Below are 27,938 nucleotides of genomic sequence, written 5' to 3' on the forward strand. Positions count from 1 at the left end.
TCAAGGCAGACTCCATAGCCACATTAAAAAGAAGAGTTTCTCAGGGCGTTCTTACCCCAGCCCTTCTCCCAGAGCTGGGCCAGAAAACAACCCCACCTGAGCCCCACAGGGGTCCTTACAGAAACAACAATAGCAGCTCTCACGTTCCTGACTACATACCACGTAAGGAGCACAGTACCAATTGCTTTACGTGAGTAACGTTAGTCATTGCAACAAGCCTAGGATGCAGGTACTATTATTTATCCTCATTTTGCTGAGACTTCACAACAGCAGACAACTTGCTCTAGATCACACAGGTTTATGTGGAAGAGCAAGTATTTGAACCCAAACTGTCTGCCCCCAAGGTCTGCACTTATTCCAGGCTGTATTACCTCCTGGGTGGAAACGAGTTCATTGCATCTTTGTCGTGGTATCACTAATGTTCAAGGACCAGAAACTCTAGCGAGGCCAAAAATCATCTGACAACAGAAGCTGGACTATCTCCCAGGAAAACCCCCCTCCCCAGCTCCCGCATCAGGACCATCAATTTCACAAATCTTGCTCATGAATAGCAAAACAAAAGGCACCTAAGTTATGGAAAATGATCCACAGAGTTAACTTAGAAGTTAAGGATGAAGAGAGACACATGGCCTTCACCTTACCCTGCCTCAACCTCCAGAAATGCCTGAGTCCAAGGCCAGGGCCAGCTGGGCTGGTTGCAAGGATTCTGTAGAGGCTATTCCACAGTGAGGGGAAAACAGGCAGAAGGAGGGTAGGCGGGTCTTCCTAAGTAAATCCAGATCCTAGTCAGGGCAGCTGCGAGGCTTCCCTGAGTCACTCCCATCTCTACATACTACAGCCAGGAATGACTTAGCACCAAAACACCAACGGACCTCATGAGTGGAAAGGGCTGAGAACACACGTCCAAGTCTAGGGACTAAACTTCAGAAACACTGAAGGCAAGCTGTCCACACATAACTCAAGCCTCCCACCAAAACCACCCCACTCCACAGTGGGAGGGACAGGGTCGGACTGGGAAGGGCAGAGGTCCCCAAATGAGCTCAGCATTGGACAAGAGGGGAAGGGCTGCCGGGCAGGACTAGGGAGACCTCAAATGAGCTAGGAAAAGAAATGGAAGGAGCTGGAGTATGAAAAAATAACCAAAATACAAGAAGCAGAACCAGAGAGGGAAAATGAGGAGAACCAAGCGTCCTCTGAAACCGAGAGCTAGCGGGGGACACAAGGCTCAGGGGGCAGCAAACTAAGAATGAGACACTCTTTGCCTGTGTGTAGATCGGCGTGACTGGGACCAGGGGCCTGGGTAGTGGGAATGACTGGGGAGCAGGGGGATCAGTAACTGGAACTGGGACTCAGGGAGTCTAGGAGTTAGGAGGGACTGAGACACAGGAGGTCTGAGAACTGGGGGTCGGTAACTGGACTGGGGGGTCGGAGGATTGGGAGGGACTGGGGGATCTGGGGGACAGGTGTCCAGGAGCTGGTTGTAAGTGATGGACAGGAGTCAAGGGACTAGGAGTGCCTGGACCGGGGACGCCAGAAAAGTGCAGGTGACCAGAAGCCAGGAACTGGGCGTACATGGGGGTCAGGAAACTGGGAGCGATGGGACGGGGTCCGCGAGCGAGCGGGACGCGGGGACTCGGGGGCCGGAGTGTGCAGCTGGTGCGGCGGGAGCCGGGGCGGCTTGGGCGGGTGACAGCGGCCAGACCTCCACTCACCGCTCATGGTGCCGCTCCCCGGGCCGGTGCCTGCCGTGCCGCCGCCACTGCCGCCACTGCCGCTGCCGCCCTCCAGACAGGCCAGGAGACGGCGCGCCCCGCCCTGCCTGCCGCCCCGCCCCGGAAGTACAGCCCAGCCGGCGCGGCCCCGCCCCCCGACCCGGAACGTAAACACCCGTGCCGGGCGGCAGAGTTGGGGCGATGCTACACAAGCCGAGGCTGCTGGGCGCCCGAGGCAGACCGGAGACCCCCGCAGCGACGCCTCGCGATACGCAAGGCGGGGACCGGACGGGACGCCTCCCTGCCATCCTGGGCTCACACCTCTGTCGGGGAGCCAGACGGGACGGTGGCCACGAGAAATGAGACAACAACGCGGTTCCAGAGAGCGCTAGAAGCGGAACGGGGAAATTTTAAGAGAGGAATGAGCCAAAGCGTGGGGACAGGGGAAGTGGGCAGTCCCGGGGAGCCACTCTCTGGAGACGACTTTAGAGACCAGAGACCTGGATGGTAAAAGGGAGACGGCCCGGGAAGATCGACGGGAAGGGTGTTCCAGAAGGAGGGGTTGACTGGAGTGAAAGGGTGAGCGAGAAAATGGTGTGAGAGAGGAGATTGAAGAGGTGGGTGGAGGGCCCTGCAGGCCACGGTGAATGGGTTGGACTTCCTGCCTAACTCTAAGGAGATAAGGGAATGCGAAATCTTTACAGAATTTAAGTAGGGGAGTGATGCAATGTGAATTTTAAGGTGATTCCTCTTCCTGGGTTGAGAATGAATTGTAGTGGGGCAGGGTGGAGAAGGGTCAGCTGGTTAGGCGGCCACTGCAATTGTCTGGCGAGAGATACTAGTGCCTGGGGCTAGGGTGGTGGCAGTGGTGTGAACGTAGATGGGTCGTGTTTGAAAGAAGGTCAAGTTACTGCCCCGTTTTACAGATAAGGGAAAGGGGACTCAGAAAGGTTAAAGGAGTGTTTTCCCAACTTGTTTTGCCCACAACCCAGAGTAAAAGAAAATGCATTTTACACCACAACCCAGTACACAAATACATACATTTAAGAAGCTGTTTAACAAAACAATTCTGTAGGTAATGTATTCTCTTCGCCTTTTCTTTTTTTCAATGCTGACTGAGACGATTGATCCACTCCTAAGTCTTGATCCACAAAACACTGAATTGAGGCCCCCACGGGGAAATGGAGCCAGAATTCCAGCCGAGTTCTGCATGACCCACATCCCCATGGTCTTCCTACTACATTGCCTCTCAACACATACTCTCTGGCCCCTGGAAATTTACCTTTTGGTTTCAGCAGAAATCAAGAGATCTTTGGAGAAGGATACTCTGCAGCATTATTTATAATAGAGAAAAAATGAAAAGCACCAAAGCCAGGTTACAGAAGAATAAGCAAATCATGGCCCACCTCACAAAGAATCTCGTAGTTTAAAGTGCTAATTATAAAGGTTATGGAAATGCAAGGAAAGGCCAGTGATAACAGAATAAGTTTAAAAAAGCCCCATGCAGGGAACGTCCCTGTGTCCAGTGGTTAAGCCTACATGCTTCCACTGCAGAGAGCATGGGTTTGATCCCTGGTCAGGGAACTGGTAAGATCTCACATGCCACACGGTTTGGCAAAAACAAAAAAAAACAAAGCCCCATGCAAAATGGTCTGTACACCATGATTACAATTTTGTCAAAGTCAAAATACAGCCATGTGCAGGGACTATGATAGAATGTAAAAATGAAAATACTTGTGTGTTTGGTTGGGGGGTTGTTTTCCCCATTTTCAAAATTGTACTTTGTAGTTTTTGCTAATTTGTTATTCTAGTTAAAGAGTCAGTGTGTCTGAATCCCTCCTCTCCCCCGCAGAAAGCCTAGTTTAGGTCTGTCTGCCTCTGTAACTTTTGGTGAGACATCACATACTTGCTTCATGGAATTGTCATGAGGATACGTGTTATACCTTCTCCTAGCGCCCTGTACCCTTTCTTCATGGCACTTGAGATGGGATAGGTTATTGAACTTGTAGAGGGTGCTTTACATTTTCCACCACCAGCCACCCTCCTTTAAGTATTGTAATTCCTTCCTCCCGAGATTTAGCCTGGTACTGGAGGACCAAGAATCAAAACCCTAAGGTCAGCAGCTCTTCTGGGCTTTTGAAAAAATCTAAACTCATTGAGGGGGGTGAGGGGAGAAGGAAGAAGGCTTGTGAGAAACTAGGAGGAATATTCCCAGGCCATATAACAGAAAAGGAGTGTGTGCCTGCCCTCAAAGAGACTAGACCTCAAAGCACTAATAAAAACCATGATGGCAACGTAACTAACACAAAGCACTTAACATGAACCAGAAATTTTCATGGGAATAAATAAATAATAAATGTATGTGTGTGTATATTTTCATTTAATCCTTAAAACAACGTTATAAATAGATACTATAATTATCCCCATTTTACAGATGGGGAAACTGAGGCATAGAGTGGTTAAGTAACTCTCACAGTTACCCAATGTCTATAACTTCCTAGGAATAGAGTCTGGAGTCAAACTCCAAGAGCCAGTGCCTTCACCACTATACTGCGTTGTCTTCTATGGCCCTCAAAGGCCTGGAATGGAGCCATAATGGGCCCTGAGTGGGTAAAAAGTTCCCACCAAGTTTCTCCATACCCCAAACCTGACACAAAAGCCACAAAGCCCCAAGACCTTGAGGGTCTCTGCTGTGGTGCCAGTGGGCATCTTAACAATGATCAAAGTCAACAGACTACCAGAGGGCACTGCCTATTGCACAGCCCTTTCCATAGCAGCTCAGGACCTTTGCACAACCCAAGGAAGGCAGCCCTCTCCCAATAATGGCTAAGATTGTAGCCCAAAGAGATGAGGAAACTCAGAAATGGAATTAAATTGATGTGAAGAGAAAAAAGGGAATAGATCAGAATGTCTGGGTTTAAATCTGGCCCTGCCATTTACCGGCTATGTGATCTTGCTCTGATTCAGTTTCTGTCAACATCTGTAACATGCAGATAATAATGATCCACCTACCTTGTGGTTTGTTGTATATATTAAATGAGTTAGTACAGGTAAAACACTTGGAACAACCCCTAGCACATTAATAAGGGTAAATAAGTGCTAGCTATCATTATTATTACCTGCGTGTAGATGCAAAAACGATACCTAGTACCCATTTATCACAGTTTGCAACTACATGTTTATTTATATGATTGTAATAATGCCTGATGCCTCCATGAAGCTGAAAGCTCACAAGGTCAGGAACTGGCCATGCACTGCACACTGAATTAGTGTGGCTGGCTCTAGGCTTCTCCTGTAGTTAGAAAGTACATAGGATAACCTTGCTTTCCTTTAACGATAAAAAGAAATCCAGTCTGTCATGAAATGTATGTGTACATGTATAGGAGAGAAGTGGTCTAGCCACAGAAATGTGTGACTATGGAATCTACACGTTGCAGTGCTTTTTCTTTTCAGTGAGTCAATTTAATCATGAAACCAAGGAAGTTTCCACAGCTAAGCTCCCAACAGTAAAGTAGAAAAATATATCTAACAAAGATTTTCCAGAATTAGAGAACAAAAAGCCATATCATCCACTGATAAGTACAATCATCCTAAAAAGATCCGATACATCATCCTTTTCTTCTGACAAAAGATTTTCCAAGTAGCTCTATACCATCGAAATGGTTAATTAGCTGGGAAAACTGATTTCTCCATCCCCGTGACACTCGAGGCAGCTAGCAGGCTGTTGCAGTAGTCGTTTGTTTTCGTGGTGACAAGAATGGTTGCACCTTCCTCCATGGCTGGGAGTGGAAAGAAATGGTCAGAATCGACCTTTGGTTTGCTCCTGACACAGTCTTCACACGTACATTCTTCCACTGTGTACCCGAGGCCTCTCGAAAGAAGAGTTTCCGCACCAGTCCCGCCATCGTTGCTCTCATACAGGTCTGCATTCGCATCCTTCTGGAGAGCCGGTCCTGATTATGCAGAAACAGAACTGTTAACCTAAACTTTTCAGGGCACATGGTTGTGCCAGACTTAACAGCACACATCCAGGATCAAAGCAACGTGAGATGTGTCTCTTCCCACAGAACAAATAAGTGGGTCCTACACTAGAAGTCATGAACTGACAGACCATGGGCCACATTGGGTTCAAAGACATGCTTGGTTTAGGGCGTACAGTGTTTTTAAGTGTTTGCTTGTCTGTTTTACATTGGCCCACATTTGAAAAGCAAGAGACTTTACATACAAATCTAGACAACTGGCCTCTTTTTTTTTTTTTTTTAAGAAAACAAAATGTGGCCACTAGGAGCCAACATTCCTACATGGAAACAATTGGGAGTCGATAGCACCTGTCTCCTTCAAGCAGGGCATGGGCTCCCCTATCGCCGAAGCCTCAAGCAGCCCACTGTGTTCATTTCTCACGCACTTGGCCCTTGGATGCATTAAGGTACTGAGCCTTTTTACACATGTGAAATGACAAATTACCATATGTTACAGCACACCAAAATCAGTCTTGGGTGACACTTTAGAATTCACAGTAAAGATGCTTCTCTTACAGAGCATTTTGTGGCAGATTACTTTTTTTTTTAAATGAATCTGTCATGATCACAGAAGGAAGGAGTCTCCACTACATCCCCATATATGTCTATGAAGGCACGTTTACTACTTCCTCAACCTTCTGCAGTGTAACTCCATCTTCCAAAACGTCACACTAAAGTCACTCCCCACCTGTCTTTCAGACCCCAGGCAGAAAACGAGAAATGAGTCAATCATATGGAACAGCCATCTCCCTCCCTTTACTGCACTAGAAAGCAAATGAGGTGGATGCTTTACAGATTATGCATGGAAAATACATGCATAAAGAAATAGGGCAATGGCTGCAAAGTGTTCGGGAATTAGATCATGGGCAAAGGTGCTGAAATATTTTTATCTTACAAAGCCTTTAAGTAGAACATCCACTTCTCTGGGACTGGTTCTCTACTGCTTAATAAAGATAAAAATCTTTGAGATGATTGTTTAAATAATCCAGGAGCAACTGGGATTCATTTCTAGCATTTTTCGCAGTAAAATGTTCACTCAAGCAAACAACACTTATATTTGTATGAAAATATGGCCACGGATCTTGCCAAATATACTTTTCCCAATAGTACCAAACCTGGCTAGCTGTTTCTGATAGCATGACGTTTAATCAATGTGCTAACTTTGTCAAAGAGATGGATGTTTCCCAAGGAAGCCTCAGTACTTCAAAAGAGTAATTAGAAAAAATGTTGGGGAAGGCTGACATTGTAGGACATCAGCAAAGAAGGTGTAAAAATCGAAAAGAAAGCTCGCTTCTTCCAAGAGTTCATTTAACCTGTCACCTAACATACTCAAAAGGGCCCTTACCGGATGAGATACTCAACATGAAAAAAGAAAAGGAACTGAAATTCACCATAGCCACCTCTTGGAAACAGATTTCAAAGATCAACCATCAAACCAACCTGTGTTTTTAAATTCGTCCTTTAATGGCTCGGAGCTCATCTTCCTGAGCAAGAACATCAACACGAAAACTGTCAAAGAAACGATCAAGCTGAGGCCCAAACAGGTCCAGAGAATTGCATTTGTTCCTTTCACTGAATTAAAAGAATGTCAGAGAAATAATGAACTGATAACATCATAACCACATCAAGTAAAGATTATTTGCAATCCAATTCCCCTCATTCCTCAGCATTGACTTTTAAATTCTAAACCATACTTAATTAGGAGAGCTGATAAAAAAACCTCTGTTGTTAACATTGCAGAATAAAATTGAGTTCAGTTCTGAATAATTGTTCGTTCCTGTTGGCATTTAAATGATTGCCTAATTTTCTTCCTATTTTTGATCCAGAAAATATCACCACCTTCCCCGTAATATTTCTTCTTTGAATAAAGTCAATACAGAGAGAAGACTTCACACCAATGAGGAATTGTTTGAGCAGTATTACTTACTTGTATTACAATAACGCTGACATATTAGAGGAGGGGTATTAGGGCATCGAAGGTGACACGGTTTGCAAGCATTCAGCAATCTGTCAAAATATTCATTTTGGAAGCACTGTTGAGCCATCTGGAACCGGATCGCAAAAAGAAACAAGGAAACCACAGAAAGAACAGCATGGGAGGACAAGTAAAATCTCGTCGAGAATTCCCCAGCAAATGTAATGACAGCTGCTAGAATGTCGAGGGAAAAAAAGAACTTCACATCAATGACTTGGTTCTTATGGGGGCTGACTCTTTGTACCATGGCTAAGGATTTGAATACCAACACTAATTCCAGTTTCTAAGTTTGAGGCCTGGGTGGGGTAAGAGATGGGGCATATGTAGCAAGGGCTATGGTTTAGACCTGAAACAGAAACTGCTTATTTATAGAGGAAATTTCTCAGGCAGGTGACAGTTGCAGGATGTCGACAAGCCTGAGGCATCAAGCAGAAGGTTCAGTAACCATTTTGGGAGCATCTGTTTGTGAGCTGTGCTGTGTGATGGGCCCCAGGGAGAGAGATAAGACAAGGTCTGTGTCCCTTAAGACTAAAAATCTAACAGAGGAGATAGAAATTCACTCGAATAACCACAAAGTGTAGTAGGAAGATAGAATATGAGAGGGAAGGAATACGAAGCATGCCTACCAGGTTTTAAACCTAGGAAGAGTCCCAGAATTCCGACAAATAGGAATTTCTAGGGTAAAAGTTAAATTGGCAAGAGGGTTGGGGGGAAGATAGGTTTGGGACACAATAATAATATATGAATATTAATATATTATTAATATCTATGTTCCATTGTTGAAATTTTAGAAAAAAAAACAGTTGAGCATGTAGAAAAATTATCCACAATCATAGCATCCAGAAATAATCGCTGTTAGTATTTTGGTGTATCACACAGAGTTTGCAAACAGGCCTGCCAATGTGTTATTTTTTTAAATTTTTATTTTATTTTATATTACAGTATAGTTGATTTACAATGTTGTGTTGGTTTCAGGTGTACAGCAAAGTGATTTAGTTATACATATACTTGTATCTATTCTTTTTCAGATTCTCTTCCCATAAAGGTTATTACAGAGTATTGAGAGCGTTCTCTGTGCTATTGCCAATGTGTTCTATTTGGCCAACTCCTGGGAGGATTTCTGTAGGTGGATGGAGGGATAGATAGACAGATAAGTAGTTAGATATATAGGGAGGTGCATTTTCCTTTTTACATAAATGGAATCACATGCGTTTGTTTCTAACCATACTGAGAAATAAATCAAAATCTTACATTCCTCTAGGGTCCAGGCAGTGAGGTCAACGGGTGGGTGTGACACCCTGGGTGGGACAACCAGGAGCTGAAAGGGCTGGCCCAGCAGGTCCCACGCCCTCACGGTCCTGCCAAATGGTGACCTTTGGGAGACAGGAAAGGACACAGGAAAAGCATGATGAGAGATAGGCGAGGACAAAGATTACCCCTCCTATCAGCTAAGCAAGGAGAGCTTCAGGAAGGATAGGAAGTAGGGTCAAATTCTGCAGAAAAGTCAGAGGTGGTGCATTAAGGAAGGGGGTCATTGGTGGCCTTTGAGTATGTCAGTGGGCATATTGTAGGTATTTAAGGAGTGGAGAGAAAGAGGAGGTAGCCAAGGTGGGCCACGGGCCACGCCTGGGAAGTCTGGTGGAAACCAGAACTGAGCTTCGATATCTCTTGGAAAAGAAAGCACTACTGTTTCTGACAGATGTACTGGCTCAGGTGCCTGAAGTCCCATGTAGAAGGACCTTCACTGCAACATCATTTGTATTCACAAGATCCTGTCCATCAGTGGAGAATCCACTGTAGAATATGACACAGCCATCAAAAAGAATGAGACCAATGTGCTCTGATATGAACAATACATCACCAAGTGGAAGATTCAAGGTACTGAACAGTGTGTTTATAATCTTCTCTCCTGTGTTTACAAAATAAAATATGTAGGGTCTATATATAGAGATATAAACATATGCTACATCTGGAAAGATACTCAGGAGACTGATAATAATCACTGCCTCTGGCAAGAGACATAAAGTCCAGGGTGGAAGAAAATTTTAAAAACTTACTTTTCACTGAAAAATCTTTGGTACTGCTTGAATAACTTTTTTAATAATAATGATTATTTTTTAATAAGAATCATTTTTTTTAAAGGGTGGTGTCTTAGTCCATTCAGGCTGCTATACAAAATACCATAGACTGGGTGGCTTACAAAGAATAAAAATATATTTCTCACAGTTCTGGAGGCTGGGAAATCCAAGATCAAGGTGTCAGCAGATTTGATGTCTGGTGAGAGCCCACAGAGAGCTAGCTGTCTTTTCACTATAAACTCTCATGGTGGAGGGGGCAGGAGATCTCCCTGGAGTCTCTTTTATAAGGACACTAATCCCATTCATGAGGGCTCCACCCTCATAACCTAATAATCTCCCAAAGACCTCCAAATGCCATCACACTGGGGATTAGGTTTCAACGTAAGAATTTGGGGTGGGGGGGCACAAACATTCAGTCTACAGCAACTGGGGAGCTTGGAGGAGGGAAAAGAGCAGAGTGAAAGAAAAGTTTCCCAAAGATGAAGAGCATAGGCTAAGGGGGGAAGAGTAAAGATTAAAGAAGTCAGAGAAACCAGTGATGGGCAAAGTCTGAGACAGTGTGAGGCCTGAAAGCCAAAGCACCAAGGAAGCCCTTCCCCAGCACCCTCACTGAGCCTTACGAGCAGTGAAGGCCTGCCGAGGTTGCTCTTAATCCCTTGTAGGCCTCGGGCATCTTGGAGAAGCCCAGGAATGGCTCCATCCTCAGAGAGGTCACCTGAGACATCTCCTGGCATGTTGCCACGCCTCTCAGATGTGCTGGGTGGGCTTCCAGGGATCAGGCCGGGAGGCTTCATCTTGCCTCAGGCTCTCTCCCCACAAGCATCTCCTCTCCCCCAGTTGTTTCAAGCTTGAACCAGAGAGCGCAGGCCTTGGAGCTGTACCACATCAATAGATGGGCGGCCCAGAGAGGATGGTGATGCCATCCTGCTGAGACTCCCCAGGGTAGCTCTGGTCCCTCCCCTTCCCCAGGTTTGCTGTTCAGCTTGTTCAGCTCTCTCTTTGATTCTGTGAGGAAAACCTGTGATCCTTCCAATAAAATCCCATTTTGGCTTAAGTTAGCCAGAGTCAGTTTGGGTTGGTTGCTAACAATCCAAAAATAAAAATAAAATCCTTAACTGTTTTATCCCATTCTTAACTAATTCCTCCACTCTTGCCTGAAGTGTCGACAACAGACACTGATTGAGGGCCTTCCCCTTTGCTCCTCACGTTAGGGGTGACTGGTGAATTCTGGCATCTTAGGGTCAGCTGCTTCTCCTCCATGACAGGGAAGGAGGTGGGGAAACACAGACAGATAGAGATAAGTGTGCAAAAGGATTTGGGAGATGTCATACTAGTCAGGACTCTTTCCATAAGAACTGACATAAACACTGAAGTTCAAAAAGAATTTACTGGTATTATTGCTGAAAAGTCCAACAGTAAAATCAGCTTTAGTACCTCGACTTTTGACCAAGTTTCTCTCTGTCACTTGCCTCAGCAATGCCATCTTCTGGGTCTCGGCTCCATTCCCAGGTATTTTCCTCATGGTCACAAGAGAGCTGCAGCACTTGCAGCCCTCACCCACTAATTCCTTCTAAACTCTCCCTCATCATCTCATCTGCTCCCATGTTTTATTGTTTGCTTGATTTTTGTTTTTTGCTTTGTTTTCATTTTTGTTCTTTTGGCCATGCCATGTGGCTTGCAGGATCTTAGTTCCCCAACCAGGGATTAAACCCATGCCCCCTGCAGTGGAAGCGCAGAGCTGGGCCACCAGGGAATTCCCTGCTCCCATGGTTTGAAACATGTTACCTTCCAAATCTATATATCTAACTCCAATCCTGGCCCTGAAATCCAAACCTATCTACCAACTGCCTACTTGGTACATCCATTTCAAGTCTAAGAGGCATCTCAAATTTTATTAAAGTGCATTTGGATTCTCCAAAAGGGAAAGAATGTATGCAGTCTTTTCAAACCTACTTGGTCATTGAATTCCTTTTTTCAAGGGCCACCTATGAACATCTAGGAATATATGTTTTATGGAACATAATTTGGGAAAAATCAGGCCAGATTATCTCCACAATTTCCTCCAGTTCTCAAAGGCTGTGATTTGGGGATTTAGCAGAGTGACAGTAAAACAGAAGTAGCATGGTTTTAAAGCAAGGATTTTTTTTTTAAGTTTCGTGATAAAGTTTGTTGATGTGATAACATCACCAAAAGAGTGCTGGGTCTGACCTCGCTCTACACAGAAAGAACAGGGAGGAAAACCAATCCCCAAGTCAGCATCAAGCTTCAGCGGTCACTCAACGCTCTAAAGAAGCGAAGAGACGCTGCCTCAAACTTCCAAAGCCATTAGCGTGTTCTGCAAGGAAAATTCCATCCATTTAAAAGATCCTTTATCCAAATTACTAAACTACCAGCAAGCTTTCACACCAGAACACTTTGACCTTTCAGCTCTTAACTCTAAACCAACAGTACACAAGTTCTTCCCAGGACTTTAGTAGTTTTTTCACTTGGAGAGGGAAATCTAGACCTGCATTAGTCCGGGTTCTCCAGAGAAACAGAACCAACAGAATGTACATATATAGAGAAAGAGATTTCCTCTAAGAAACTGGTTCACACAATTATGGAGGCTGAGAAGTCCTAAAATGTGCAGTTGGCAAGCTGGAGACCCAGGAAAGTCAACAGCGATGGTGTAGTTTCAGTCCAAGTCTGAAGTTCCAGCTCAAGAGCCAATGGTGTGAGTTCCAGTCCAAGAGCCAGCAAGCTCGAGACACAAAAAGAGCTGATGTTTCAATGTCTGAAGACAGGAAAAGGCTGGTGTCCCAGCTCAATAGTCAGGCAGATCTTCAACTCCCTGGATGAGGGCAGTCTACTTTTACTCAGTGTACACATTCAAATGCTAATCACATCCAAAAACACCCACACAGACACACCCAGAATAATCTTTGCCCAAATATCTGGGCCCCGTCAAACTGACACATAAAATTAACCATCACAAGGCCCTTGACTACACATCCAATCCTTGCCTTCTGTTGACCTCCTTGAATAACCTCTGTGTTACGCTGTGCTACCTGGTTACTGTGGGAGCTGTGTCTCCCAGAATCCCCATCCTTGCACGGCTCCAGGATAGAGCTGGCCAACAGAGGAACATGAATGAGACTGGGAAAGCGGATGGGAAGCAGCAGCCACTGTTCTCCGAAGGACATCACAGTCACATGCAGTGACAGATGGTCACAAAGATGCCTAATGGGTTCAGGTACATCCTCATTCTCCTTTGCTCTACATCCAGCTCTTCTTCCCACCTGCTGGCCCTGCTGAACAACAGCAGCCCCAGCCCCACCATCTTGCCATCAGCTTACCTGCTGATTCATAGAGGCGGGGGCCACACACAACTGTACAAGCTCTCCCTCACAGCCCTCTGTTAGCAACTGGATGTTCCCGACTTCTCAGATCAACTGGTCGGTGATTCCTCTGGTCCTCACCTCCCCAGCAACTCTCACAATTGTGGAAGGTCTGATTCCTACAATATGTCCTTACGCTGCACCACTCATGGTGGCTTAGCTCCCCTGACCATCCTTGTCTGATACACCTCTTTAATCTTGTTGTTTTGAACCTACAGTTGAAATGATTCACTAAGAACTGTCCAGATCCTGCCCGCAGAGTGGCACAGCATTATGATTAAGGCACACGTTTTGGAGCCAGAAAAATCTGAAGCCCAGCTTCAGCACAGTGGATCCTGTGTGGCCTTGGGCAAGTGGTCTAACCTCTCTGAGCCTCAGTTTCCTTATCTGTAACAATGTCCTTGACAATATATCAACTTCCTGGGATTGTTGCCAGGATTAAGATAATCTCTAGAACTCATAAATTTATGTGCAGGACTTCCCTGGTGGTGCAGTGGTTAAGAATCCGCCTGCTGATGCAGGGGACATGGGTTCAAGCCATGGTCTGGGAAGATCCCACATGCTGCGGAGCCCGTGCACCACAACTACTGAGCCTGTGCTCTAGAGCCTGCAAGCCACAACTACTGAGCCCATGTGCCACAACTACTGAAGCCCATGCGCCTAGAGCCTGTGCTCTGCAACAAGAGAAGCCACCACCATGAGAAGTCCGCACACCCCAACAAAGCATAGCCCCCACTTGCTGTAACTAGAGAAAGCCTGCATGCAGCAACGAAGATCCAACACAGCCAAAAATAAATAAATAAATTTATTTATTTTAAAAAATAATAAACTTATGTGCAAATAATTTATGAGCACAGTTCCTGGGCCAGAGGAAGTACTCAGCAAACTTTAGTGATTTTGTTATCATTAACAGGAAGCTCAGAGCCATTCAACCTCTGGGAAGGTTGTTTGCCCAAGTTTGGTTAGAGCAGTATAACCGGGGGGAGACCCCACATAAATGGGATCATCCCCAAACCAAAGTCAGGAAACCAATATTATGCATTAATTGCTGGAATTTCAAATAAATTAATAAAATGCTAGAATTTCAAGGGATGATGAAGCAAAGGGGCACTGCAAGGGTGGAAGGCAGAATGTTTAAGTTTGAGAGATGGGTTAAGGCAAGGGGTTAGTACTAAGGTAATGAGTAGCAGGCAAAAGTGAGCATTCTCTTTTTATAGGATGTCTGATGTGTAGCACAGAGCAGGCATAGTGGCCTATAGGAAATCTACAAGTTCAGTCCAAAACCCTTACCTTTTTCCAAAGTAGAAAAACAGCTTCCAGAAATTCAAATATCATTGCAATACTGCATCAACATCTAGATGTTTTAATGTCATTTACTCTGGTGGATGTACATGCTATTTATTATGACACATTATTTTGAGAATCATTATTTAGTGCTTTCTTTAATTAGAGAAGGTTAGACAGTTCTTATTACAGGATTTGGATTTGGATTAGGTGATTTGGGAGCCGGTGCAACAAAACAGGCTTAGCTCTGGACTGGATGTTGACAGGTTGTGGGGTTAACTCTATAATTGGGGTATAACTATGTATTAGTCAAGGTTTTCCAGAGAAGCAGAACCCATAGGAGACAGAAAGGAAGATAGATAAAGAGATGAGAGGGAGAGAGAGAGAGAGAAATTTCAAGGAATTGGCTCATGCAGTTGTGGGAACTGGCAAGTCCAAAAATCACAGGGCAGAGCCCAGAAGGCTAAAAATGCAGGGAAGCGTTGATGTTACAGTATTGAGTCCAAAATCCAGGCAGCAAGCTGGAAATTCTAGGGTTTCTATGTTGCAGGCTTGAGGCCAAAACTTTTTGGAGGGAGAGTAAACTTCAGTCTTTGCTCTTAAGGCCTTCAACTGATTGGATGAGGCCCACCCACTTTATGGAGGGTAATCTGCTTTATTCAAAGTCCACTGGTTTGAATGTGAGTCATGTCTAGAAAATATCTTCACAACAACACCTAGACTGTGTAACTCTGGTGATCATGGGAGCTGTTCCTAAGAATACAGTTCTCTCCTGAGCACAAGGCAGGATTGTACTTTCCATGCCCCTCTTTGAAGTTACACATAGATGAGTAACTTGTTTTTGAATGTGAGCAGAAGGGACATGTGTCACTTGAAGACAGAGGCCAGTGCTTAATTCAACCACATTCTCTTTCTCTCTGCCATGTTGAAGAGCAATGCCCAGCTGGTGACAGCTCCGTGGGCCTGGGTTCCAATGGGAGGATGATAGAAGCACAGCCCCAGCTGACCCAGTTATGGGCTGAATGTTTGTGCCCCCAAATTCATTTGGTGAAGCCCTAACTCCCAGAATGATGGTATTTGGAGGTGAGGCCTTTAGGAGATGATTAAGTTTAGATGAGGTCATGAGAGAGGAGGCCCTTATGATGAAATCAATGCCTTATAGACACCAGAGAACTTTCTCGAGCACTCGAGTGTCATAGGTGGACACAGGGAGAAGGCAGCCAACTGCAACCCAGGAAGGGAGCTCTCATCAGACACCAAATCTGCTGACACCCTGATCTTGGACTTTCCAGACTCCAGAACGGTGAGAAATAAATTTCTGTTGTTTAATCCACCCAGCCTATGATATTTTGTGATAGCAACCCATGCCTCCTGAGACACGTTGCATGAATGAGATCTGGGTGATGTTTGTTACTGCAACACAATCTCATCTATCCTGACTGAAACAGAGTCCAGAGCCATGGTACTAACCATTGTGCAGCATTGCCTCTTTACTACCACTGAAAACTTCTTTATGAGCACTAAATATTTCCAAACAAACTTCTGCTAGTGTACTGCAGTCCAAAATGAAAGAAACCTCAAAAGAACACAAAACTAACAAGGACACAAAGTAACAGCAAACATTAAGGCAAGAAACATTGGCCCTCTGGTGCACTCATAAACTGCCAATGATTTGGTTTCTTATTCAACTTGAAACAGAGCCTGGGGGAGTCTGGGCTTGTGCTAAGGGGAGGTGGAGGAGATGAAACAGCTCAGAGCCAGGTTCTAAGGAAGCATTCCTGCTGGGCGAATCCTGCGATGGCAGATTCCAATGCAAAGACCTTCTCCTCCCATCTCTCCCTCATACTCAGATCTCTGCACATCCCTCAGAAGCCTGTCTGCTCATGGACATGAAAAGGCTAATTTGATATGGGGCCAAGTCTCAAGGCCGTCTGTTAGTTTTCCAAGAAGATTCCCTTTGAAGACCTGCTCCTCTGAACTCCTGCCATCCCTCAGCCCTATCAGAAATGACAGCTCTTTAGAACTTTTCAAAGTGGGTTCACTGATTTCCAGGGCGTCCTGACTGTTTGCAATTCTAAGACTCATCATATCAGGGAAGTTTGATTTCTTGTTTTTCAACCACTGACTTCTCCTCGTGACACTTTTTGTCTCCACTGTAAATACCAAAAACCACAGGACGCAGCTTGCTGACAGTGCTGCCTGCATCGTTAGATGACTTGAGAAGCAGAAACAAATCCTCCCATTCCATAAATATTGATTGTGTGCCCACTACGTACTAGGCACTATGCCAGGCACCGAGGTACACCAGTGAGTTCATTTTAGATGTGGTTCCTGCCCTAACGGGGTTTACAGTCTGATGGGGGACACAGAAAAAAAAAAAAGAAACTAATAAATAAAGTACCTACAATTGTGAAAGTGCTATTAAGGAAAAAGCACGGCACTGAGAGAGCCTGAAAGGAGGTGAGTGAGGGTGGAGGGTACAGGGGAAAGAAACTCCTCTGTTAGTCGGGGGCCCTCTGAGAAGCAGTCACCAAGATGGAATTAGATTGCAACAGGTTTTGAGGGGGGAAAACACTTGTGAAGAACACAGGGAGGGAGCCAGAGAAGGGGGAAGAACCTTCAGACCATAATGCAGGTCTAACACCACTGAAGGAGAAGGGCAAGGAAGGGACTTGGGTAGCAAGTGTCTCAGGCTGCAGGGCAAGGTCACGCTGATTTGGGGCGGGGCGGGGGGGGCAGTTCTTGAGCCAAAGTTGCTCGTGGAGGAGTCCTGGGTCTCACAGGAATGGGCCCAATGCACTAGTCCCCTGGCCGTGCTCGGGCCTGGCTTGGGGCAGCCCGGGGAAGCCAAGTCTCAGTGGGAAAGCAGTGGTGAGCAGTAGCAGCTGGAATAGTCAGGCAGGCGGGCTCCCTGCAGCATCTCCCAGGGGTCACCGACGCGGCCATCAGCCTACAGGATTGTTTGGGGAGCAGCCCTGCATGATTTCCAAGGGCCTTCCTTATGAAGGGAAACTGCTTTTTGAATTGGATAATGGGTATCTAGGGTTCATTATAATATCTTTTCTATTTTGCATATGTTATGAAAGTTTTATACTATGAAATTTAAAATTTTAGTTTAAAAGTATATGCCGGGGCTTCCCTGGTGGCGCAGTGGTTGAGAGTCCGCCTGCCGATGCAGGGGACACGGGTTCGTGCCCCGGTTCGGGAGGATCCCACATGCCGCGGAGCGGCTGGGCCCGTGCGCCATGGCCGCTGAGCCTGCGCGTCTGGAGCCTGTGCTCCGCAACGGGAGAGGCCACAACAGTGAGAGGCCCGTGTACCGCAAAAAAAAAAAAGTATATGCCGCGATGAAGAGTGCCCCTGCTTGCCGCAACTAGAGAAAGCCCTCGCACAGAAATGAAGACCCAACACAAACAAAAATAAATAAATAAAAATAAATTAAAAAAAAAAATACGGGAGTCCATGTATTTAAAAAAAAAAAAAGTATATGAAAGACTTTATTCCAAGGTATTAAGAAAGCATATCTCTGAGTATCCTTTTATGGGTGATTCTTATTTTTGTCTGTATTAATTAATTTTTCCCAATAAATATATATTACTTTTACAATAATAAAAAAGTTATTTTAATTATAAAATTTTATATAGGCATTTTCAAGTGATTTTTTTTAAGTGTAAAGTACTTGGAACAGTAATAGTATTTATTAGTAGCACACAATTTGAGATACCTTAGGTTTAAATCCAACAAAATCCATCTATGCACCATGTTATTTCAAATAAAAATTATTTAATATCTTTTTAAATATTTATTTATTTGGTTGCAGCAGGTCTTAGTTGCAGCAGGCGGGCTCCTTAGTTGCGGCTCTCAGGCTCCCCAGTTGTGGCATGCGAACTCTTGGTTGTGGCATGCATGTGGGATCTAGTTCCCTCACCAGGGATTGAACCCCAGCCCCCTGCATTGGGAGCACGGAGTCTTATCCACTGCACCACCAGGGAAGTCCCTTATTTAAAATCTTAACCAATGACATATAGAATAAAGTCAGTGTGGTATACAGGTGAAGATCATAGTATTTAGAATCGGGCAGGCCTGGTTACATTCCAGCTGTTGTCACCTTTTAGATGTCTGACCTGAGCAAATTTCTTCGCCTCTGCAAAGGGGCCAACATCTACCCCATAAGGCTGTTGTAAGACTATTGCAAAGCAATCTATATAATACAATTATTACAGGGCCTAGAACATAGAAATAATCTCTAAGTGGCTTGTCATACATGTTGTTTGATAAATATTTTTGAAGTTTGAGTAGTTCCATAATCTACAACTTCCACATCATCTGGGTGAATATCAGGATCATTGTTAATACAATTTGTACCTCGTCACCAATCAATGATCACCTACAAATATTTAATGGTATTACATGGAGTCTAATAACCTAGACATATTGTACCTCAAAAAGATTAAGAGTATCAGTTAACATGCCAAGAAAATTATTTATAAATATCCTATGGCTTAGAAAAAGAGATGGCATAATTATTTTATGGTTGTTTCTCTCTCCTGTCAAGTTCAAGAACTTTTACGTTCTCTCCTGTACTTTTGGGAAAATACTCTTTCTTAAGCTATAAATAATTTTAAAACCTACACATTTGTGATTCGATGAATTAATTAGCAGAGTGAGACTGGGCTTTCCTCCATTCCTGTTGTGAAGTCATTCAAACATCTAAAGCAAAAGTGTGTGTTTCACAACTGCTCCACTTCAGTTTCTTCATGAAGGAGATTTGGGTACAAAACGCACTGAGGGGGCTTCCCTGGTGGCGCAGTGGTTAAGAATCCGCCTGCTGATGCAGGGGACATGGGTTCAAGCCCTGGTTCGGGAAGATCCCACGTGCTGTGGAGCAACTAAGCCTGTGCGCCACAACTACTGAGCCTGTGCTCTAGAGCCCGCTCTAGAGCCCTCGGGCCCCAATTGCTGAGCCCGTGTGCCACAACTGCTGAAGCCTGGGCGCCTAGAGCCCATGCTCTGCAACAAGAGAAGCCACGACAATAAGCCCGCGGACCGCAACAAAGACCCAACACAGCCAAAAAAAGAAACCAAAAAAATGCACTGAGGAAATTGACTTTGAGAAGGAATCCCAAGCCCCAAGCAGTGGTTGTGTTCTGTGATACATATGCACTGCCATTTTATCACAATCATCTTCCGTAATGTTTCCTCTCAGGGGTGTAGAAAGCCCCAGAACAGATGTCTCTGATTAAATGTAGAGTGGGGACTTCCCTGGTGATCCAGTGGTTAAAACTCCACGCTTCCACAGCAGGGGCCGTGGGTTCAATCCCTGGCCGGCAAAAAGTATGTATAAATAGAGGAAGGAAGGGAGGGAGGGAGGGAGGGAGAAGAGTGAATCCCTGCCATGACCATGACTCAAGGTGACTGTCCCTCTCTCTAGGACACAGACTGCAAAGGTGCTTGTCATGCATCTTCTTTTTTTTTTTTTTTTTTTTCATGCATCTTCTTTTGATTCACCTTTTTAATACATAGTGCTTTCTTTTCCTGACCTTTGCTCTCATTTAGATGCAAGAGCGACTTCAAACCACAGGGAACGTTCCTGCATAGAATTACCACATCATGGAGTCAGACATCCTGATTTAGGATCCTGGCAAAGCATCTGTTACTCGTCACGTGGCTTTGTCAAATTTCTTTAACTTGTTGGAGCTTTGGAGATTTGGCTACTTACTCTGTGTCAACGAAAAAAATTAATCAATAGTCCAAATAAGAAAGAAATAGAAAATTTTATTTGAGCCAACCTAAGAATTATAATCAGAGAGACAGTCTTTCAGAAAGCTCTGAGGACTCTTCTGCCTGTTAGAGGTCAAAGCACAATTATATAAGTTGTTGAGACAAAGGGTTAGAGTCAAATAACGTCTTATTGACAGTTTACACAATCCAGACCTCACATATGAAGCACTGAGTGGTAGGTCATGGGTCATCAGGGCCCCTTACAAGATTAAGAAGGAAGGTTGTCTCCTAAGGAGGTCTGGTTAATGCAGATTTACAATATACACTAACGGAGAGGGAGGAGGCACACATGGGTCCCCAAAAAAGTTTAAATTTTTCTTGTCTTGCCATAAAATATGAATTTTATTTCACATTCTGTAAAAGAGAAACAATAATGAAATCACCTGACACATGAGTTGTCGTGAAGATTAAATGAGAAAATACTTAGGACACCAGGGATGCGACTGTGATGTGGGAATGGTCCACCCAGAGGGAAAGTATTCAATCACTGATATTGTTTAGAATTGTCTTGGGACACCACTGAAACTCAGTACCTGGCACTCAGTATGGACTCAATAGATGGCAGTCATTTAGAAGTTCAATTTAGGGAACTCCCTGGCAGTCCAGTGGTTAGGACTTGGCACTTTCACTGCCAGGGCCCAGGTTCAATCCCTGGTCGTGGAACTAAGATCCCTCAAGACATGTGGCACGGCCAAAAAAGAAAACAAATTTCAATTTAATTTCAGTTCATGTCATTGTTTTACCTTACTTTATTTTAATAACAGTTCTATGGAGATAGAGTTCACAGACCATAAAGTCCATTCTCTTAAAGTGTGCAGTTTGGTGGTTTTTAGTATATTCACAGAGTTATACATCAATCACCATTATCTTATTCCAGAACATTTGCATCACCCTCTAAAAAACCTCCTACCCATTAGCAGTCACTCTCCATTCTCTGGCAACCACTAATTTGCTTTCTGTCTCTATGGACTTGCTTATTCTGGACATTTCATACAAATGGAATCATACAACATATGGCCTTTTGCGTCTGGCTTCTTTCACTTAGCATAATGCTTTCAAGGTTCATATGTGCTGTAGCAGGTGTTAGTATGTCTTCCCTCTTGATGGCTGAATAATGCTCTGTTGATCCACCCAAGACCAATTTTCTTTCTCCATTCATCAGTTCATGGACATTTGGGTTGTTTCCACTTCTTAGCTATTATGAATAATGCTTATGAGCATTCATGTGCCAGTCTTTATGTGGACATATATTTTCAGTTCTCATGGGTGTATACATAGGAGTAGAATTCTGGGCTAAATGGTAACTCTACATACAACTTTTTTTTTTTTGGCATGTGGGATCTTAGTTCTCCAACCAGGTATCAAACCCGCACCCCTTGCATTGGAAGTGCAGAGTCTTAACGCTGGACTGCCAGGGAAGTCCCTATGCTTAACTTTTTGAACTGCCATCATTTTATTTAATTATTCACCATGGTTTTCATCTTAGTCAACAATTCCTTGTTTCCACAACTACCTCACCTCCAAGGGTATCTTATCCATAGCCAGAGACCAGTGTTTGCTGAAATGGCTTTTAAGGAACACTAAGTCCCAAAAGATGTTCCATGAGAAATAGATCTCACATTCAAAAAAGTGTAAGAAAACGACGTATGCCACATATTGTAGACTTATAATGCAAATTTACATTGTGAAATAAAATTCATATTTTATGCCAAGACAAGAAAAATTTAAACATAAAAAATTCTTGTCTGCCCTTTGGCCACCTCTCTCCCTTCTACTGTGCACTGTGTCTCTGCATTATGCATTGACCAAACCTCCCCATCAGCAGCAATACCTGCTCAACCATAAAGAGCAACATGCTCCCAGCATCACCAAGGCAACTTAAAAGATGACATTCCTCTTAAGCTTGTGAGGGGTCACATGACCCATCACAATGATGCTTAGATCTGGATTATGTAAACTGTCAATAATATGTGATTTGATGTACAGCCCCCTGTCTCAAAAAACGTACATAACTGTGCTTTCACTTCTAACAGGTGGAACAGTTCTAAGAGTTTTCTGAGATGTTTTTCCTGGGTTATAATCCTCAAATTTGGCTCGAATAAGATTTTTCACTTCTTTCTTATATTGGATGATTAATTTTTCATCGACAATATATTAAATATTCTGTGAATATTCTGCATAGAGAATACTGTGGAGCTCAGTGTTTCCCAAACATATGTGATCATGGACCCATTTTCACAGAACATCCCTTAACAGAACTGATGTCCTAAGGAACCCATTTTGGGGAATGCTGTTAGAGATGTACACACCATAGGCTAAAATGTACAGGCATTTGTGACTCATCAGTGTTATTTCTCCAGCCAGTAAATCATTCACTCCCTTTAATGAATCTCAGTATTTGGGGGGAAGAGATACATTTAATGGAAATGTTTACCAATTTGAACTCCTGAAGGTGGCAGTGCCTAAAGTCACAGATTTTTCAGATATATATGCCAATAAATTCCTTCCCCTTTAAATACATGTGAGTTTCTTTTCTGTCTCTTGCACCTTGAAGAGTCCTACCAATACAATTGAGCTATTTCTGGCTTTCTCTGATAGACAATCAATCCCATCAAATGAAAATGTTACCAACAGGCTCTTTAAATAATCGTGCTGAATTTGCCAACCTTGGAACATTGAAAACCCCTGAATGAGATAGCATCAGGGACCACTTCCCTTTCCCCTCTTGTTAGCTGTTTTGCCGTAGAGATGGGTCATAACTACAACACACTGTGTTATCAGGGCCTAGAATATATTGGTGAAATGCCCATCAGTAGGAGAATGATTAATCAAAGTACAGTAAATGCATACTATTTAATAAAACATGAATTTTCTTTAATGATCTACAATTACCTGACTAGCTGGATTAATCAGCTCTCACCAGTCAGTGTGATGCCCACAGCAAGAATGGGAGGAGATACTGAGCTATCACATGTAGGTGAACGTTTGTTCCTATTAGTTGAGCTCTATGCTTATCCCAAAAGTTAACTGTCTGTGTTTCCAAACCTATTTACATTTGTACTTGTTCTTATAATTGTTTGTGTAAATATCACATAAATCAGTGAAAATGTGAAAAATAAAAAGAGTTAGTGTGTATATGAAAACTAAATTGATTGCTTTGGAAAGACTTGATAAAAGCACATCAATTTTTATTTAGTTAAATATTCTCTCTTGGTAGAAACCAATTCTTGAGTTTTCCTAGTTTCATCAATTTCTTGTTTCTATCAGTATCGTGGGATATTTTGTAAGCCCCATAAACCCAAACCTCTCAGGCTGAGTGGAAACAAGTGTACCATCCAAAATATGCACAAAAATGCCTAAATGCATCAGGCATTTGAAAAAAGCAACTTGCTATATATTTTCTTTGACACAGTTAACGTTAGCAGAAATGTTTAACTAATGCATCCCTTCACAGAATAAAGCAAATACAATGATAATTGTCATTATGTGATAAAAAGTACATCTTACCTGAAAAATACTTTTCAGAAAACTCACTGTAGTGAAATCAACATTGAATTTATGATGGCAGACTTTTCCCTATCTATGCTGTTTTGTTTTTAACTTTATGTGCGTTTTTCTTGTTATGTTTTTGTTTTGTTTTTTGTTTTGGGGTTTTTTTTTTTGGCCGCGCCACACAGCTTGTGGGATCTTAGTTTCCCCGAACAGGGATTGAAACCAGGCCCTTGGCAGTGAAAGCGCTGAGTCCTAACTACTGGACCACCAGGGCATTCCCTTAACTTTATGTTTTGACAAAATTTCATACTTATAGAAATGTTAACATTTTACACTTGCTCTGTAATCTTCCTCTCGCTAGAGCATGCTCTATTTATATGCATAATTATTGTCATTTTAGTCAACGATTTAGGAAGCAACTTTCAGACATGATACTCCTTCACCCTTAAATACTTCAGTGTGTCTTCCCTACAAACAGGCGTTCTATCACATAGGTACAGTATGGTTGTCAAAATCAAGAAATTAATATTGATAATAATTAATACTGATACTATCATCTAAGACCTTATTCAGATTTCACTAATTTCCCACTAATGTCTACAGCAAAAGGAAAAAGAATTTTTCCTGGTCCAGAATCCTATCCTGGAACTGGTCTCCTTGAATCTGGAACTCTGCCTCTGTCTTTGTCTTTCACAATCTGGGCATTTCTCAAAGAGCCCAGGCCCTTGGGACTTCCCTGGCAGTCCAGTGTTTAAGACACCGCACTTCCACTGCAGGGGCACGGGTTCCATCCCTGGCTGGGGAACTAAGATCCAGTATGCCGTGCTGTGAGGCCAAAAAACAGGAAAAAAAAAGTTTTTTAAATAACATAGGGGTGGAGTCAAGATGGCAGTGTGGGAAGACACCAAGTTAGCATCTCCCCACAACTAGGGCACCTGCCGGCCGCTGGTGGGGGACCCTGATGCCCAAGGAGAAAGGAGGAACCCCCAAGTGAACCGGTAGGACGTGGGGGGACAGAGGGAGAAGGAGAAGTGGAGGCCAGACAGGATCAGTGCCCCTGAGACGGGGGAGATCAGGAGACGTAGGCAGGAGGGGCCCTCCAGGAGGAGGGGAGAGGAGTGGAGGGTGATCGACCAGCCCACTCGGTGCACTCGGCCCAGGGAGCCTGCTGAGCCCCCAGGACGATCCCCTGCCCTCCAAGGCCCCCCTGCCTCTGCCGGCCACATTTGTCCTGGGGGCATAGGAAGGAGGCCGAGGGGAGATCAGGAGAGGCAGGCAGGAAAGTCCCTCCAGGAGGTGAGGGAAAGGAGCAGAGGGCGATCGCCTGGCCCACTTGAGCCGTGGAGCCTGCTGAGCTCTCAGGCGGGTCTCCTGCCCTCCAAAGCCCCCTCCAGGCCTTGTAGGTCCTTGGGGGTCATAGGAGGGAGATCAGGGAGAGGCAGGTGGGAGGGGTCCTCTGGGAGGAGCAAGAGAGGAGCGGAGGGTGATTGCTCTGCCCACTCAGGCCCGGGGAGCCTGCTGAACACCCAGGCCGGTTCCCTGCCCTCCAAGGTCAGCACGCCCCCTGGCCACATTGGTCCTGGGAGCATAAGAAGAAGGCAGAGGGGAGAACAGGATAGGCAGGTGGGAGGGGCCCTCCCAGACCCCAGACCAGAGGAGGAAGAGAGGAGAGGAGGGTGTTTGCTCCACCCACTCGAGCCCAGGAAGCCTGCTGGGCTCCCAGATGAGGTCCCCCGCCCTCTGAGACCAGGGGTTGGGGGCTCGCCTGGGCCCCTTCTGTTCCTGGAGCCTAAGCCCCACACCCCACACCCCTAGGGCCTTTTCCAGCCCTGTGGGTCCTGAGCATAGGCCCCGCCCACCACCCCCAAACCTTGCCCTTGCTTAGCCCCGTCCTCCACAGCCAAGGCCTTTTCCCCGTTTTTTTTGTTTGTTTGTTTTGTTTTCTCTTTTCCCTCCTCCTCTTTTTTACTATTGTGGTACTGTTGTACCTTCCAGTCGTTGATTCATCTATATTTTTATTTTTATATTCTTTCTAATATATCTCTTAGTTTCCTAGTCTAATTTTATTTTTTACTTTGTTATTGTTCTTTTTTTTTGCTACCCCACATGGCTTGTGGGATCTTGGTTCAGGAGTCGGGGATCAGGCCGAAGCTCCTGCAGTGGGAGCTGCATGTCAGAACCACTGAACTAACAGAGAGCCTCAGACCCCAGGAAATATTCACTGCGGTGAAGTATCACAGAGGTCCTCATCTCAGCACCAAGACCTATCTCTGCCCAACAGCCTACAAACTCCAGTGTTGGAAGCCTCAGGCCAAACAAGTAAGACAGGAACACAATCCCACTCATTAAAAAAAAAAAAAAAAAAAGAGATGGCAAAAAAATATGTCACAGATAAAGGAGGAAGGTAAAAACATATAAGACCAAACAAATGAAGAGGAAATAGGCAATCTACCCAAAAAAGAATTCAGAGTAATGATAGCAAAGATGATCCAGAATCTCAGAAATAGAATGGAGGCATGGATTGAGAAAACACAAGAAATGTTTAACAAAAATCTAGAAGAACTAGAGAACAAACAAACAGAGATGAACAACACAATAACTGAAATGAAAAATACACTATAAGGAATCATTAACAGAATAACTGAGGCAGAATGAATAAGTGAGCTGGAAGACAAAATGGTGGAAATAACTGCCAAGGAGCAGAATAAGAAAAAAGAGTGAAAAGAATTGAAGACAATCTCATAGACCTCTGGGACAACACTAAACTCACCAACATTCAAATTATAGGGGTCCCAGAAGAAGAAGAGAAAAAGAAAGGGTCTGAGAAAATATCTGAAGAGATTATATTCAAAAACTTCCCTAACATGGGAAAGGAAATAGTCACCCAAGTCCAGGAAGCAAAGAGACTCCCATACAGGATAAACCCTAGGAAAAACACATCAAGACACATATTAATCAAACTAACAAAATTAAATTCAAAGAAAAAATATTAAAAGCAGCAAGGGAAAAAGAAAAAATAACATATAGAGGAATCCCCATAAGGTTATCAGCTGATTTTTCAGTGGACACTTTGCAGGCCAGAAGGGAGTGGCAGGATATACTTAAAGGGATGAAAGAGAAAAACCTACAACCAAGATTACTCTACCCAGCAAGGATCTCATTGAGATTCGATGGAGAAATCAAAAGCTTTTCAGACAAGCAAAAGCTAAGAGAATTCAGCACCACCAAACCAGCTTTACAACAAATGCTAAAGAAACTTCTCTAGGCAGGAAACACAAGAGAAGAAAAAGACCCACAAAAACAAACTCAAAACAATTAAGAAAATGGTAATAGGAACATATATATCAATAATAACCTTGAATGTAAATGGGTTAAATGCCCCAACCAAAAGACACAGACTGGCTCAATGGTTACAAAACCAAGACCCATATACATGCTGTCTACAAGAGACCCACTTCAGACCTAGGGACACATACATACTGAAGGTGAAGGGATGGAAAAAGATATTCCATGCAGATGGAAATCAAAAGAAAGCTGGAGTAGCAATACTCATATCCGATAAAATAGACGTTAAAATAAAGACTATTACAAGAGACACTACATAATGATCAAAGGATCAATCCAAGAAGAAGATATAACAATTATAAACATTTACGCACCCAGCATAGGAGCACCTCAATACAAAAGGCAAATGCTAACAACCATGAAAGGAGAAATCGACAGTAACACAATAATAGTAGGGGAATTAACACGCCACTTACACCAATGGACAGATCATCCAAACAGAAAATAAATAAGGAAACACAAGTTTTAAATGACACAATAGACTAGATAGATTTAATTGATATTTATAGAACATTCCACCCAAAAGTGGCAGAACACAGTTCCTTCTCAAGTGCACATGGAACATTCTCCAGGATAGATCACATCTTGGGTCACAAAGCAAGCCTTGGAAAATTTAAGAAAATTGAAATCGTATCAAGCATTTTTTCTGACCACAACGCTATGAGATTGGAAATCAATTACAGGAAAAAAAACTATAAAAAACACAAATGCACGGAGGCTAAACAGTCCACTACTAAATAACCAAGAGATCACTGAACAAATCAAAGAAGAAATTAAAAAATACATAGAAACAAATGACAGCAAATACACAATGACCCAAAGCCTATGGGATGCAGCAAAAGCAGTTCTGAGAGGGAAGTTTATAGCAATTCAAT

At 43.8% G+C, this 27,938-nt stretch overlaps 2 protein-coding genes across 8 annotated transcripts in view; both read right to left on the minus strand.

Moving 5' to 3' along the window:
- Window positions 1-1,815, minus strand: part of SNX29 (sorting nexin 29) — a 541,330-nt gene extending 539,515 nt beyond the window's left edge. For all 5 annotated transcript variants that reach the window (XR_003003188.1, XM_024744175.1, XM_024744176.1 and 2 more), the window contains exon 1: window positions 1,713-1,815. Coding sequence is in view for 4 of the 5 variants with exons in the window: in XM_024744175.1 (XP_024599943.1) it covers window positions 1,713-1,719 (7 nt within the window). In the remaining variant the exon portion in view is untranslated. The remainder of the gene's footprint in view (window positions 1-1,712) is intronic.
- A 3,421-nt stretch (window positions 1,816-5,236) lies between these two features.
- TNFRSF17 (TNF receptor superfamily member 17) overlaps window positions 5,237-27,938 on the minus strand; it is a 71,777-nt gene continuing 49,075 nt past the window's right edge. Inside the window, exons 4-6 of one of the 3 annotated variants that reach the window (XM_024744294.1) lie at window positions 7,659-7,738; window positions 7,172-7,240; window positions 5,237-5,665 (exon numbers count right to left, since the gene is read on the minus strand). In XM_024744294.1, the coding sequence (XP_024600062.1) occupies window positions 5,376-5,665; window positions 7,172-7,240; window positions 7,659-7,738 (439 nt within the window). In that variant the 3' untranslated portion in view covers window positions 5,237-5,375. Of the gene's footprint in view, window positions 5,666-7,171; window positions 7,304-7,658; window positions 8,178-27,938 lie in introns of those variants that run through there. The other 2 variants (XM_024744293.1, XM_024744295.1) reach the window with 2 other exon arrangements.

Source organism: Neophocaena asiaeorientalis, unplaced genomic scaffold (assembly GCF_003031525.2).
Source record: "Neophocaena asiaeorientalis asiaeorientalis breed wild unplaced genomic scaffold, Neophocaena_asiaeorientalis_V1.1 scaffold91, whole genome shotgun sequence".
Taxonomy (NCBI): domain Eukaryota; kingdom Metazoa; phylum Chordata; class Mammalia; order Artiodactyla; family Phocoenidae; genus Neophocaena; species Neophocaena asiaeorientalis.